General features: G+C 33.5%; 1 protein-coding gene across 1 annotated transcript; it reads right to left on the bottom strand.

Moving 5' to 3' along the window:
* Positions 1-1,980: 1,980 nt before the first annotated feature.
* Positions 1,981-15,769, bottom strand: Dpm3 (Dolichyl-phosphate mannosyltransferase subunit 3). The gene is made up of 2 exons (XM_089099811.1): positions 15,562-15,769; positions 1,981-2,217 (listed from the first exon to the last, which is right to left on the bottom strand). Exons 1-2 carry the CDS (start codon positions 15,754-15,756, stop codon positions 2,086-2,088), a joined length of 327 nt encoding a protein of 108 aa, XP_088955937.1. The 5' UTR covers positions 15,757-15,769; the 3' UTR covers positions 1,981-2,085.
* Positions 15,770-16,481: the final 712 nt, after the last annotated feature.

Below are 16,481 nucleotides of genomic sequence, written 5' to 3'. Positions count from 1 at the left end.
CGGCAACAGGGGAATATGGGCATCGAAAATCCGTGAACTAATCCAAGTCTGCCACTGAACACTGATAACAAGCACCCTCGTGTGAACTATGCTGTTACTCGGGCAAGAGCATAATGATAATTCAAAACATTAGACGAGACTTACTCGCAAGGAGGGAGTTTGACTACCCCCCGAAAATCCAAAAAACGGGCTGTTTATAATCCTTTATATTCCAAGTTTTATAATCCAAACGTTAAGCAATTATAATCCTTTTTCACTCAAATGTAATTACTCTAGCTATTTACTGCATATATTGATCTTCACCGTACCACAGTAGATTAGATTGCAAAACTTACTAATCTGATGGTGCTCGTAAAACGTTCAATTTCGTTATGAAATAAATGTTCTTTTACTTCACTGAGATTAAATTGCAAAACTTACTAATTTGATTATGTTCGAAGAATATCTGTTTTTTGATAGGTGTTATCACTTTGAACTCTGAATCAATACTGAAAAAAAAGATATGCTAGATATTTCTTATGGAGCAATGTACAGTTCAATTCAACTGAGTATGCAGATCATGAAGGAGTGGCTAAGGCAGCTTGGGCTGTTGCACAGGATAGACGAGTGCTGTATTCCTAGAATAACTATTTACTGGTCTACAAGAAGGCGTGAGAAATGGTGAAGATCCCAACTTAAGCTGGGATGACACTATAAAAATTCTTGGGTGTTTATTGAGTGGTGGCAAAATTAAATGCTTTAAACAGAGTGTAGGGAGGAATATCCCCCAGTTTTTCGGCCTCATACAGCTTTATGCAACAACGAAGCTTTAGTAGCAGTTGAGGCATAATCTAGCAAAGAAATGGACAATATAGACTTTTGGATTCGCATTATGGTTCTTACTGAGGAGATTCTATAGTGGTGGTCTTGACCATTTAAAAATGATGGTCGGAAGTGCTCGCTTCATAGAAGAGTTGCTTTGCTTTAACAGAGTGTAGGGAGGAATATTCCCCAGTTTGTCGGCCTCATGCAGCTTTATGCAACAACGAAACTTTAGTAGCAGTTGGGGCATAATCTAGCGAAGAAATGGACAATATAGACTTTTGGATTCGCATTATGGTTCTTACTGAGGAGATTCTATAGTGTTGGTCTTGACCATTTAAAAATGATGGTCGGAAGTGCGGGCTTCATAAAAGAGTTTGCCAAATCATTCAATAGTGAGTTTCACGACACCTAAATAGCGTATTGTAGCCTCTGTACTAATGTTATTTTGATGATATTGATGAAGAACATCGTGGAATTATATGTTACGAAAATTAGTTCTAAAACTCGACATGAAACGTTGCACCAATCATTCTTAAATAAAAAACAATTTTTGAAGATTTATGTTTACTTGTATCTGTTTTTGTGTAGAAGTTGCACAAAAAAGTATTACTGTGAAAGGAGAATTAATGGAAATGACGATCAACGGATTTTATTGTCAATAAGATACACGTTCGAAGGTTCGAAAAAATACATGTGTATTTCTCATCAGTATCTTTTTATTTTTCCATGGTAACTATATTTACCATGACGTTTAAAAAAGCTGCCTTTTTTGAATTATTTTTAATCTTGGTGCAAATTTGGCTTCACATGCACCAAATTATAGCTCTAAGACTTGTCTTCCTATTCCTCCGTGCTTTTAAACTGTGAAAAAAGCACCCTATACCTTAGCTATACAACATCTTGCATCTTCACTACATTCACCTTCCTTATTAATAAGTCAACATAGGTAAGTGAAGCGATCCACTCGGTCAATTTTCTCATTACCTGACGTCATCTAATCGATGTCGTCATCTCTTAGTCCTCATTTACTCCTAATTAAAGTAACTTAATTCTTAAAATTCATTTTTAAATCTGCTGTTACACCCTGGACTCTAAACAACCTCCGATAGAAAAATTACCAATAAAACAGAAAAAACAAATTAAGCTTAAATTAACTTCATATTTTGAAAATGTTTAAAAAAGTATAACTTCTTTGAAAGTAGGATTAGAAAACTTTACTTTTGGAATGCTTTGTTAATAAAAGTTAAAAATAAAAAAAAATAAAAAACGAGGGACAAACAATCAATCAAAGACGAATCCTTTTAACAGCAAATCAGCTTTTGCCTCTTCAATTTGCTTCTGCAGTTCAATTTCTGCCTCTTTGCAGTCATTAAAGTTGTAAGTCCTCCAGAGAACAACAATAGCTGATATGACCTAAAAGATCACAAAATTAGAGAAAGAATGAGCAAATATTGACTAGCTTTAAGATTGATTTTGACACACATATGAAAACTCAACCAATCACAGCAAAGTTTCATTTTCTGCCATTTTGTACTACTGAATGTCAATTTTTGCCCAAAGATGGTCAAAATGCCAAAAAAATTGATAATTATAATATAGCCACTGTTTTCAATACTGGGAGGGTGTAAAGAGGGAGGCTTTGAATAGATTATGATGGAGGAGCGCTTGCGTAGTTGTGTTGGCCTCAGGCGACTTGGTGCTGCGTATTTCTTATATACGCAGAAATATTATGAAATTAAGAAATAATATTAAGAAATAATAATATTCTTAATATAATAAATATTAAGAAATATTTATATATTTCTTTTTTTTGTCAGGACTAACAGATTACCGAAAAATCACAAAAAGATGTTTAATGGCTCAATTAAAAGCTACTCTTTTTATCTACCTGCCTTTATAAGTTCAACTTAATAGCTCCATTGTAAATTGCCATATGGCACCTTCTGGAGTGAAAAAGCTGGGAAAATAATAAGGGTACCATTATAATATCTATGGTTGAAAATCCTTAAAAGGGGGCTTACAGTGCCTTCTCTGGTATACTCACCTCCCAGCCTACTTAGTAATCAAAAACTAAAACCTCATTAAAAAAAAAAAAAACAGCCTGATGAAACAAATTTATTTATTTCATTTCGTATGAGAATAACTGAATTTCTTATGCAAGGTCATATCCATGGAGAGGGGCGGGTTATCCGGTTTGACCCCCTCCCCAAAATTTTTGTCCAACTTGTACAAAACTAACAACAATATATGTAAACAAGTTTTTGCACACAAAAACCTTGATAATCACTTAGGTTTTTCTATGTACCCTTGCCCAAACAAAAATCCTGGATACAGCCCTTTTCTTATGTGCAAATTCTCAAAGTTCTTGGTGACTACACACCCCTCGGACTCTTTAGTTCTATGACAAAGCTGCATATATCTTGTGGGTAAGTTTAAGGAAGGCATGAAGTCAAATCTATATTTGTTGTATTTTAATAAAAAATCATATTGACTTTTTTAGCTTCATCACCTAAATTAAACAAAATCTTTTTGTTATGTCTTTCAAATTATTGCTTCTGCAAAATATGAATCTGCATTTTATGCACAAAATGCCAAATGAATCAGCTAAATGAATTCCATGTACATAAGTTCTCATGTCTGTTCAAGCCAAATTGGTCTTAAAACTCAATTATAATAGTGGAATATTTTTGCTTCTGGTTTATATCTCTTTTTGATAACACACAAGAAATGTGTGTGTTGTTCTGTGTTTTTCAAACACACAAGAAATTTGTGCTTGTGGTTTTTTCAAACGTACAAGAAATTTGTGGTTACAAGCCACACTCCTGTCTATTAAAAAATACAGACAAATGCCAAATAAAGGTTTTATTTATTTATTATTACTACAATACAGAAACAATTGACTTTTTGTGCATAAACACAAATAACAAAGCACATGGAGTTGCTAATGCAACCAACTACTAATACAGCATACATAAATCAACACTTCACAATTTGAGAACTAAAGATGGGATCCTCATATTTGCACTGGTAAAAATCACTACTAGGCAATGAGCTATTAACTGTGCAAAATTTTCAGAACAAACCACATCCTCTGGAAGAGGTTTCCAGCAGTAACAAACTCTAGAAACAAAACTATTCTTACCAATTCTTCCAGTCACTTTGGGGGATATAACTTGTAATGGGTGTTACCTAGTAACTCTGTAAAGCAAAATATGAAGAACATATTCAGGTCCAAATTGTCAGTTTGATAAATAATCCTGAACATATCCCTCAAATCAGTCATAATACTACACATGTGTAAACTTATAACATACTACACATGTGTAAACTATACATTTGCTGACTATAACTCAGCAAATGCAACTCAAATGTGGACATTTCCTTGTCACACACCTCTGTATAGCTGTCAAAGCAGTTGAACAGATATCATATGCAAGGGAAATACTCAAAATTGGCCCCACAGATACTTTATATAGTATTTTAAGCTGTGCAAACTGAATTTGCAAAATGTACATTTTAGGATGTGGAGATGAGAATTTGTGTTTTTTATATAAGTCCTACATGCATAGCAAATTTTAGTCTATTGCCAAAGCTGAAATGAGGTTTATCACTGTTCTACTGCATCAGTTGTTCTTGAATAAGTGCTAAGTGTGTAATCTGGTGTACTTCTTCTCATATAGTAGACAACACAGGTTTTTCCTACATTCAGAAACATTAAATTCGAAAGACTGCATTTGTGCAGTGCATAGAAGTCCTGCTGTAAAAAACATGTGATATCCAGGATCAGCTATTTATGTATATAATTCGAAACCCTCACCTAAGCAGCTCTCTTGACAAGCTCTGGTTTTTAACTGAATTTGTGATGAGGCACTACTACATACTATAACTCTTTGCATTCTTCCAGTAAGATAGTTAGCATTGCACTAATTATAAAAGATGATGAAAATGAAAAGCATTGTTCTCATCAACATAAACAAGTAAAACCTGCCACTGTGTCTTTCCTATTACTTTCCAGGATAAAATTATAGACAAAGGGCTTTTCATTATCTTGGAGAGTAGTTGAATTAAGCAAATAAAATATTTGGGATGTTTCCAGGCTGAAACTATGCCACAGGAAGATATTCAAAAGTATGTGTCTCTTCACCTTCTCTCTGTAGGACACTGGCTTTTAATGAATTTGGGCAGGGTTTGTGCTATAAAAGTAATAGATTCAGAAATATATCTAAAGAGCAAAAGAGGCCCAAGGGAAGTACTTTGAGCTTCATAGCTTACCAAAATCTTGGCTTATGAGGTTTTAAGAAATTAAAATCATGTCATAAATGTGAGAAAAGACAAGATTGTTATGTAGGCTCTTCTGAAATAAAGAGTATGACAAGAAAAGAGTTTCAAAATTTCCTTGTTCATAAGAAAGTCCCCTCCCAATAAGAACTAGCCAATATCATGCCTAACTTTAAAAAAGGAGGATAGGTCCAAAGCCAAATAATTATAAACATATCAGCCTCATATCTGTTGGCATGAAGGTCATTGAGAGGATCATTGATGATGTGTTTCTTCAATACCTTGTTATTAACAGTTTTACCTCTGACAGGCAGCATGGCTTTCTCTCAGGAGAATCTGTAGACTGTGTTCAATACTTTTTGCAAATTAGTTGAGTAGCTAACAAGTGATGAAATTCAGTAAGAATGTTAGGCTACTTTCCTTTGGTACAGTTTGACCTCCAGAAGGGACTAGGGTGCAGTCATGCCGTCAGCTTTATGTGCTATACTTTTGATGCAGCTAGTGAATCTTTAGTTCTTGGTAGCCATAATGTTGACCATGCTTCTTTAAGTCTTTGTCCTGTATTTATTTATTTCTTTTTTGTTTGTATTATGTGTACTGTGTCTTCTTGCTTTTTTTGTAGCAATGGGTTAGAAAATAATAAATATGTTAACAAACCCTAAAATAAGCTCTTTATTCAGTTACCTAAGGAAAGACAAACAAAAGGTCATTCTAAGAAGCTTCTTAAGTCCAGAGTTAACTAAATGGTTAACTGATAAATAGTGATTAATATGCATGTATATACCCAAAGGAGTTGAGGTGGGATGCTGGCGCTGCTTGTCATATCTAACCAACTCACACACTCTATCAAAAATTGATGTAGTGCAGTGGTGTCTACTCTAAACCACAGAAGAATGGTCCCCTTGATCATACTTATCTGAGGTCCCTACTACCAAGTGGACTTAGATTGCATCAATCCTAGCACTCTCCTAGTTGAAAGGCATATTACTGGGCTGTAAGTGTAGTCACAGCCCTCTTTGTTTTATATTTTGAGTAAAGTGCTTGAATACTTGCCATCTCAGCAACAAAGCCAAACAGATCCAACATTGGATTTTATTTTGCTCTAAAGTACAAATTAAGATAAATAAAAGTTCAAATAGGGATAAAATCCTTTTAATAGACAGTGATGATAGAAATTCACAAAAATACCAGATATTTCGGTCACATATACAGTGACCGTCATCAGTAGTAAAACTAAAATAAAACAATTTAAAACAAAAGTTTATATACTAAATCAAATAACACTACATATTGTTTGAATCTCTAATTCTTTTCAAAGCAAAGGCGGAAGCTATTCTCTTTGACCTTCTTGGATTCGGTTCATTAGCGTTCAATGATATAACATTTGGACAAAGGTCAACTACATTGGGTGAATTGAACTTTACTCTCTCAGATTTTAATAAATTATCATAGATAGAGTCCAGCCCATATTCACCTGTATCACGATTCAAAGCAATATTCTTGAATAAGATTTTCTTTATTTCAAGAATTTCACGAAAATTTTGCTTTAAACCCCGATCCCTAGAAATCAAAGAGACATTCTCGAACAAAATAAACTGGTCTGGAAAATTAAAAATATGTTCTGAAAGGGCTGAAGTGAAATCTTCAGACTTAGAAACTTGCTTTAAAGCCGAAGAAATAGAATCTTTATGTTGTAATAATCTCATTTCCAAATTCTGTTTAGTACGTCCCACATATGAGCTTCCACAAGTACGAGGGAGCTGATAAATCCCACTTTGTCGCACCAATCAAGTTAGATCATTCTCCGAATTTCGAAAACTATTCACAGTATTATTACTTTTTGATTCTACGCTTAGACCAGTGCATTGTAAAATTCGTTTAAGTTTTTCACTGAGCCCGGGTACATCTGGTAAGGAACAAAAAACATCCTTCTCCCAAGTTGTCTCCAAGACTTCCTTAGAAATCTCTAGAAACTTTTTTCTTCTTTTTGAAAAAGTCTTGTTAATTAACCACTCTAGATACATGTTGCTTATTAGTATTTTTCTTAGAAAAGACAACTCCTCCTCAACAAATTTTGGAGAGCAAATACTAAAGATCCGATCAGTTATAGAAATGATCAAACCAATTTTTACTTGGCGAGCGTGACCGGAATTATAAGACAAAAATCTATTGTTATTTGTCGGTTTTCTGTAAATTTTAAAATCCAGACTATTTTGATTTTTCAAAAGAAGAACATCAAGGAAAGGAAGTTTCCCATTCTCTTCCAATTCAACGGTAAACTTTAAATCCCCTCCCAAACAATTAAGATGTTCCAAAAGTCCTTTTAATTCCTCCTCCCCATAATCCCATACTGAAATAATGTCATCCACATACCGGCCCCAGAAAATATGTTTTAAAAAATATGAATCTAACGTACTTGTTACAATATTCTCAATAACAACATTATATAATAAAGGGGATAAAGTGGCTCCCATAAGTAAATCATTTATTTGTTTTAAATAATTCACTCTACATTGAAAAAAATAAGAGAACTTATTGCACAACATTACTAAATTCATAATTACAGAAACTTCCAAATCTGTTTTTCCACCAATCAAACCCAAATTTCTTAATAGCTTTCCTTCTAGAAGAGTTTCGGCTGCTTCTACATCAATATTTGTGTAAATTGATACAATGTCGAAGCTTGAAAGCAAAGAATTCGAAGAAATTTCTACTTTTTTCAGTTTTTCAACCAAATTCGAAGAATTCTTAATAAACGAAATTTGTGTAGACAAAAGTGGTTTACAGATTGACACTAACCACTTGCTCAAAACACTTGTTGATGACCTTGTACTTGACAAAATTGGTCGTAATGGTAGGTTAGGCTTATGAATTTTGGTAAGTCTATATAATTGAGGGCACAAAGAACTGCGTGGCAGGCTTTTGTAATAGGGTTGAGGTGTAATTTATCATTCATCATTTAAGCACTTTAATTTGTTCTTAAACTTATTTGTAAAAGAGTCTGTTGCATCATATAATAGCTCCTTGTATGTTTTTTCATCATTTAGTAAAATTCTTAATTTTGATTCTTAGTCCTCAGTATTCATCACAACTAAAGTGTTACTCTTATCTGCTTTTGTAATGGTAATTGAACTATCCTTTTTCAAGTTTTTAAGAATTCTTATGTCTGATGGTCGTACTCGGACAATTCGGTTTCAATACAAAATTAGACAGGGTTTTTACGGTAGAAGCTATTACTAAGCTAACATCTTTTATTATATTTGCGTTTTTATGCAAAGACGTTTCTATTGAAGAGATAATGTCTTCCACGGGGACTTTATCCGGTTTAAAACAAAATTTCTGACCCTTTTCAAGCACTGATTGTTCTTGTATCGTTAAAGTTCTTGATGAAAAATTAACCACACCTGGTCCTAGAATTGACGAAGGTTTTACCGCATTATTTGTTAATAATTTCGAAAACTTTTTTAGCAATCTTTCTCTGGAGAGGCGAAAGTCATGATTGAAGTGATTTTTTCCTGTTTGTTGAATAAAACAAAAGTCACTTACACTAACCTTTTTTGATATAAGATTTTCCAGGGAAAATGAAAAAACATACAAGAAGCTATCGTATAATCCAACAGACTCTTTTACAAATAAGTTTAAGAAAGAGTTGAAGTGCTTAAAGGATGAAGGAAAAATTACACCTCAACTCTATTACAAATGCCTGCCACGCAGTTCCTTGTGCCCTAAATTATATGGACTTCCCAAAATTCATAAGCCTAACCTACAATTACGACCAATTGTGTCAAGTACAAGGTCACCAACAAGTGTTTTGAGCAAATGGTTGGTGTCAATCTGTAAACCACTTTTGTCTACACAAATTTCGTTTATTAAGAATTCTTCAAATTTGGTTGAAAAACTGAAAAAAGTAGAAATTTCTTCGAATTCTTTGCTTTCAAGCTTCGACATTGTATCAATGTACACAAATATTGATGTAGAAGCAGCCGAAACTCTTCTAGAAGGGAAGCTCTTAAGAAATTTGGATTTGATTAGTGGCAAAACAGATTTGGAAGTTTCTATAATTATGAATTTAGTAAGGTTGTGCAATAAGTTCTCTTATTTTTTTCAATCTAGAGGGGAGTATTTCGAAAAAATAAATGGTTTACTTATGGGGGCCCCTTCATCCCCTTTATTAGCTAATATTTTTATGGAGAATATTGAAAAAATTGCATTAGATTCATATTTTTTAAAACGTATTTTCTGGGGCTGGTATATGGATGACATTATTGGGGACATTATGGGGAGGAGGAATTAAAAGAATTTTTGGAACATCTCAATTGTTTGGGGGGGGATTTAAAGTTTACCGTTGAATTGGAAGAGAATGGGAAACTTCCTTTCCTTGATGTTCTTCTTTTGAAAAATCAAAATATTATGGATTTTAAAATTTAAAGAAAACAGACAAATAAAAATAGATTTTTTTCTTATAATTCCGGTCACGCTCGCCAAGTAAAAATTGGTTTGATCATTTCTTTAACTGATTGGATCTTTAGTATTTGCTCTCCAAAATTTGTTGAGGAGGAGTTGTCTTTTCTAAGAAAAATACTAATAAGTAACATGTATCCAGAATGGTTAATTAACCAGACTTTTTCAAAAAGAAGAAAAAGGTTTCTAGAGATTTCTAAGGAAGTTTTGGAGACAACTCGGGAGAAGGATGTTTTTTGTTCCTTACCATATGTACCCGGGCTAAGTGAAAAACTTAAAGGAATTTTACAAAGCAATGGTCTAAGTGTAGCTTTAAAGAGTAATAATACTTTGGGTAGTTTTCTAAATTCTGGGAAGGATCTACCTTCATTGGGGCAACAAAGTGGGGTTTATCAGATCCCATGTACTTGTGGAAGCTCATATATGGGACGTACTAACCAGAGTTTGGAAATGAGATTATTTCAACACAAAGATTCTATTTCTTCGGCTTTAAAGCAAGTTTCTAAGTCTGAAGATTTCACTTCAGCCCTTTCAGAACATATTTTTAATTTTCCAGACCATTTTATTTTGTTCGAGAATGTCTCTTTGATTTCTAGGGATCGGGGTTTAAAGCAAAATTTTCGTGAAATTCTTGAAATAAAGAAAATCTTATTCAGGAATATTGCTTTGAATCTTGATACAGGTGAATATGGGCTGGACTCTATCTATGATAATTTATTAAAATCTGAGAGAGTAAAGTTAAATTCACCCAATGTAGTTGACCTTTGTCCAAATGTTATATCATTGAACGCTAATGAACCGAATCCAAGAAGGTCAAAGAGAATAGCTTCTGCCTTTGCTTTGAAAAGAATTAGAGATTCAAACAATATGTAGTGTTATTTGATTTAGTATATAAACTTTTGTTTTAAATTGTTTTATTTTAGTTTTACTACTGATGACGGTCACTGTATATGTGACCGAAATATCTGGTATTTTTGTGAATTTATATCATCACTGTCTATTAAAAGGATTTCATCCCTATTTGAACTTTTATTTATCGTCATGGAAAGGCAGTGTGGTCTCCGAAATTATGTACAAATTAAGGTAATACCATTTTATTCCCTAATCAATGCAAATTCTCAAACATGATGGTTTCTATGCTACTGTTGCAATTGTACACTTCCCCCTTAAAAGGGCTGGTGTAAGTCTAGGGTTTGTCCAGTACATAAGGAAACATGTTAAGAAAACAATTCTTACTTCATAATATGCAAAATAATCCTAGTTAGCATATTTTACAGGGGGAGAACCTTTATCTTCACTTCTTTCCTTTTTCTAGTTTTTCTATCACGTTTTTAAATATTTGTGTCTATTCTCCAATTACTTTGTCAATTAATTTGTTTTTGGTAGATGGCACTGATACCAGAATAGCAGAGATTGGAGAAGAAATCAATTTTGTGGTAAAAAAAAAATACAAAGAAGAATACTGTTGATGAGTTAAATATCATTTTGAGTTTTAACCAGTTAGCTACTATGTCAAACATGTTGACAAGCTATTGTCACTATAGAACCATTGAAAAAAGACAACTTTCGATAATGCCCGGTTTGGCATGTTTATTATATTAAATACTGTTGATTGCAGCTATCAATCTGGGTAAAAGCTTTTGTAAAAGTTCGAGAATATGTTGTATTGAGTTGGTTGCAATCTTGAGAAGGATTTCAAATTGTAGATTGGACTATGACAATTTTTCCTATTTTATCATCATGATATTAACACATGAGTACAGAGACAAACAAAGACAGATATACAAAAGACAAAACTTATTGTATACATTCAAAATAATACAAAACTCGGGAAAATTTCAAACAGCAAGGATTCATGGCAAATAAATTTATCACTTTTTTTATATATGCTTCTCCTTCAGTTTTTACTTTTTCTTTGTGGACAGATAAGAGGGATAATCTACTAAAACAGCTGTCTGATATTGTACTTCCTGTCCATGTTTAACTCTTCTTAGCATGCTGAAAATTGTACACATATTTAATAGTGGTCTGGGGTGTATTATGATGTCATATTTCATAGTTGGGATTGACTTATTTTTATTATTAGAAATTGGGCCTTGGAAACAAATCACCTACAGACCCAACAAAATTACAAGAAATCTACAACAAAAAACACAGCAATATGGGGGGAGGGGGATTTTCCAAGGGGGTAATTGCCAGGGGGGTAAATGCTGGCCACCAGACTGATCATGACACCTTTAGACTGATCATATTTCAAACAGTGCGTGGTACAAAAATGTGATTCTATTACAGTATAGAAAAACCAAGAGTTTTACTATAAAAGAAAGAATGGTTACTATATTACTAATGTTTTTACTAATTATTATTAATTTTACTATTCAATTTAAGCCATTTATTTTTAGTTTTATTTAGAATTATTTGTTGATTAATTATTAATTATTTGTTGATTTTTTAAAAGATTAATATTTTTAATTCCCAAATTCTGGTATCTTCACTAAATTCCCATTCAGGTTTAAGCTAAAAGTTAAGTTTCATTATTATGAAAGAAAAGCAAGCAAAATTCCTAATAGGATAAGACCTTATAGGATACAATCAATGGAATAGACACAGGATGATCATTATAGACTTAAGCAAAATTAGAATCTTACCCCTTAACTAGGATTATATTTTAGAAATTAAGGAAAAGAATAAAAAAAAAAGACTTATGATTTTAGCTTGACAAAATATGAGCAAAAACCAAGACCAAACTGAATCCTGGTAGGGCATGATGCTGTATACATATAAAACTTTCTTTGTTTATTAATTAAAAAATGTAGTAAGCTTTATCAAGCTTGCCACACTTGATAGGGCATAAGAATGCCCCTGAGAGTATTTATTCTACACCCTAAATTGGGTTCCACTTTTGGTCTCCTTTAGATAGATAAATAATGACCTATATTGAGTTAATCCAAGAATTGAATTAAATTCTGAATTGATTCTAATCAACTTTCATAGCAGTTCTTAAAGACAAAACAAAAATAAGAAATTCTTTTTCTTTGATTAGTTGTTACACTTCTATTTTCTTCCTACTCTGGCTCAAATTTCAGGGGGGGGCATGCCCCCCCTCCTGCAAGCATCCATGCACTGATGGTGTTTAACTATGAATATAGAATATTCATTATTCATATCATATATCATATCATATATGATAGGGCATAAGAATGCCCCTGAGAGTATTTATTCTACACCCTAAATTGGGTTCCACTTTTGGTCTCCTTTAGATAGATAAATAATGACCTATATTGAGTTAATCCAAGAATTGAATTAAATTCTGAATTGATTCTAATCAACTTTCATAGCAGTTCTTAAAGACAAAACAAAAATAAGAAATTCTTTTTCTTTGATTAGTTGTTACACTACTATTTACTTCCTACACGGGCACACATTTCAGGGGGGGGGGGGCATGCCCCCCCTCCTGCCAGCATCCATGCACGGATGGTGTTTAACTATGAATATAGAATATTTTAAAACATAAAATACAGTCAAATCCATGTTTATTTTTCAGAATTTTGTTAAAGAAAATTGTACAGCAGCAAAAGAAGTGAAGATAAAGGTTCTCCCACTGCAAAATGGATTAACTAGGACTATTCTGTATATTATGAAGTAAGAATTGTTTTCTTAATATGTTTCCTTATGTACTGGACAAACCCTAGACTTGCAACAAAGGGGCAAATACAATCCTATATTTTCTATGTTTTATTGCTTGAATTATCACATATCTCTGTTAATATGCATTTGTATTCTAAACCTGGTTAATAGCATAAGGTAATAGACAAATAGAGAGAATGGATGAATAAGTATAGCCTATTACTTAAAAACATGGATGAAAATAGAAGGAGGCATGAGAATCTAATTAACAGAAAATTTCTGTAGGCTATATTATGAAATAATTTTTTTTTATTGTTATAACTTTGTTGATAGATTGAGCTATATCTGGCACTATTAGTGAGGCATATTTTTTTTCATGGTAGCAACCATTAGCCAATATTTGGAAAGAGTGCTGGTTGGGGAATTAAATGGTAGCCTACTACTCATTCATCATTAGGCTAGTGTTTCCTTCAGAGGATTTCAGAACAATTCTGATCTCCAATCTATAGAAACGGACCTTGATATTCTTTGAAGCTGGGCTGATAAATGGCTCCTCTCCTTTAAAGCTGAAAAATGTCATGTCATTCATTTTGGCAAACATAATCCACATCAGCAGTACCATCTCCAAGGTAACCCCCTCTCTGCAGTTACTGAAGAGAGAGATCTTGGAGTCATTGTTGATCATTGGCTGAGTTTCAGTACCCATGCAAAATCTGTATCCAATTCTGCCTTCCAATCCCTTGGACTTATTAAAAGAACTATCTCAAGCCAGTGTCCTAAAGTATTTATGAAGCTCTACAAGGCACTGGTTTGTCCACGCCTTGAGATTGGAATGTCCCTGGCATCCCCCTATTTTAAGAAGGACAGGGAAATACTAGAAAAAGTACAGAGAAGAGCAACTAAGATGGTTGATGGCCTCAAACAAGTGCCATACAAAGAGCGTTTGTGTCATCTGAAGCTCCCTACTCTCACATACCAGAGGAAGCAAGGCAACATGATTCTAACCCACAAAGTCATTTCAAAAAATACTCTTCCTGGTTCTTCGCTCCCCCAGAACGCCTTGTGACAAGAGGACATTCAATGAAAATCTTCAAGAAGCACTCTTCTATCTGAGAGAGAAGCCATTTCTTCAGCCAACAAATAACCAACTTGTGGAATCAGCTCTCTGAAGATATGGTGTCTGCAGACTTGACAATTGCCTTCAAGCAAAGACTTGACAAAGATTGGCAACAGCAAGAGTTCCTCTGCAACTAGGAAGCTGCTGAGTCTACAACCCAAATGTAGCAAGCAAATCACAACAAACAAAAACAAAACCATTAGATGTCATCACGGAGCATTGCAAGGATGGAAAATCCTTAAATTTGCTCCAAGCTGCGATTTAAGGTAATTGTTACCAAATTGTGGCATAAAAGCCTACTCAAGTCATCAGAACCATGTTTTAAAAACCTAGAATCAAAGAAATGGTAAATCTCTAGGTGGCACTATAATTTAGCTAAGATGAAAGTTAAAACGTCATTTGTTGCCTTTTTTACTTTCTTTCATAATTCAGGAATTACCTCTGGTGTTAGCTGTATCTTCAGCCCTTAAAGGAGCTCCAAAGGTATTTCATTTTCGTAGCCATTCAAAGAAGTTATCAGCATTAGTTGAATTATTGAAAAGTGGTTAAAAACATATCACTAGTTTATAAATAAGTTGTTCAAGAGTAATATATTCTAAAAATAGTTATTTATAATAATTCAAACATCATTTATTAGGCAACTCAAACATACTGTTTTCCTACCATTTCAAGTTTTTCAAAAGCAATTGACAAAAATAGCACTGAATTTTGCAATTTGAAACTTTGCTGTTGAAAATTCAGGGTTTATATTTGCACATTAAAGGGAGAGGGGTTAAATTTCATGGTAAATTTGCAGTGGACCATATAGTTTAGCTAGGATAAAAGTGAAAACATCATTTGATGTTTTTTTATGCTCTTTCATAATTCATATTAAATAACTTCAAGGCCCCTTTAAGGGCTCAAGATTGAATTACCTTAATCACTGTAATCCATTTGAGAGCTTTAAGGTCCTTTGGACCTGTAGTGCTCTTGAGTTGACAACTCCCAATTACAATAGCCCCAGAAGCAACTATAGAATTATGAAAGAGCATAAAAAAGGCATCAAATGACATTTTTGCTTCCATATTAGCTAAATTATAGTGGCACCTAGAAAATTACCAAACAAAACCCAAATTAATGATTGTCATATGCCATTTTCTTCTAAAAAAAACTTTGTGGGCAATCTTCTATGCTTTGGAAATAGGGAGGGAGCTATTTTGCAAGCTAGCAAAAATTTTGTTGTCTATAATATCAACCTTTTTAGTCTATACTTATTTGTTTCACAAAATTCTTACCACAAACACCACAGCTAGATAAAATGGAAACAGAAGGATAATATTAGACAAAATTCCAGCAAGAGCCACAGGCAATCCAGCACCAACTGATATTCCAGCAGTCACAATTGACGTCCAAGGAGCAAGCACAACCAATGAACCAAACAGCCACTGCATGAGCTTGGTCATTTTTGTGAGACCAGACAGAAACGGCATTTCGGGTTTTTAATATTTTCGCCTTTGGGTCAGTGTTGCTTACTTCGAAATATGAATATGCTATACAAATCTTCCAAAATATTTCGCTGACACTAAGCCAGAATATATACATTAATATATATACACGACATAAAGGCTCAGAAAGAGGTTTGCTAAAATAAAACTGTTTTTATCAGACTCAAAGTACTGTACTATTTTCATCTCTTTTATTTTGTTTTATTTGGCTCTTAAGAAATTAAGAAGTTTTTATTTTTCTAAACAGAATATTCGAGCAAATGAAAAAATATCCTGTTGCTCTTAAATACAATAAAAAGCTGAAAACAAATTTTTCACTTTTATAGTCTTACGTAACATTTATGATAGTTGTATACTTTAGCATTTCACTGCCAATCAAGCTTCGTTCCGCATGTAGCATATTTTGCTTGATGGACTTCATTAAATTTTTCAATATTGCTAAAACACCTTTTTGGCAGCCTATATACTAGACCCAAACGCTGCGCGGGTTTTCTGTTCGGTGGTGCGCCACGGCGTGCAGCCAGCTGACGCCGATTTTCCTTATAAGAGGTGTTTCAAATCTTTTCAAACCACCCCGAGTGACGAATTGTTCAAATCTGAATAAAGAGAGCAGTATGTTAAAGCCCTATGAAACTCTGAAGGCATGTACTACACAATGACACAAGTAAATTCGTGGAATATGCAATACAAGCAGCAACACTCGAAGATGT

The sequence above is a fragment of the Artemia sp. Qi Xiang Cuo genome, chromosome 14 (genome assembly GCF_049724085.1).
Source record: "Artemia sp. Qi Xiang Cuo chromosome 14, ASM4972408v1, whole genome shotgun sequence".
Taxonomy (NCBI): domain Eukaryota; kingdom Metazoa; phylum Arthropoda; class Branchiopoda; order Anostraca; family Artemiidae; genus Artemia; species Artemia sp. Qi Xiang Cuo.
This window is presented reverse-complemented; position numbering and strand designations above follow the sequence as displayed.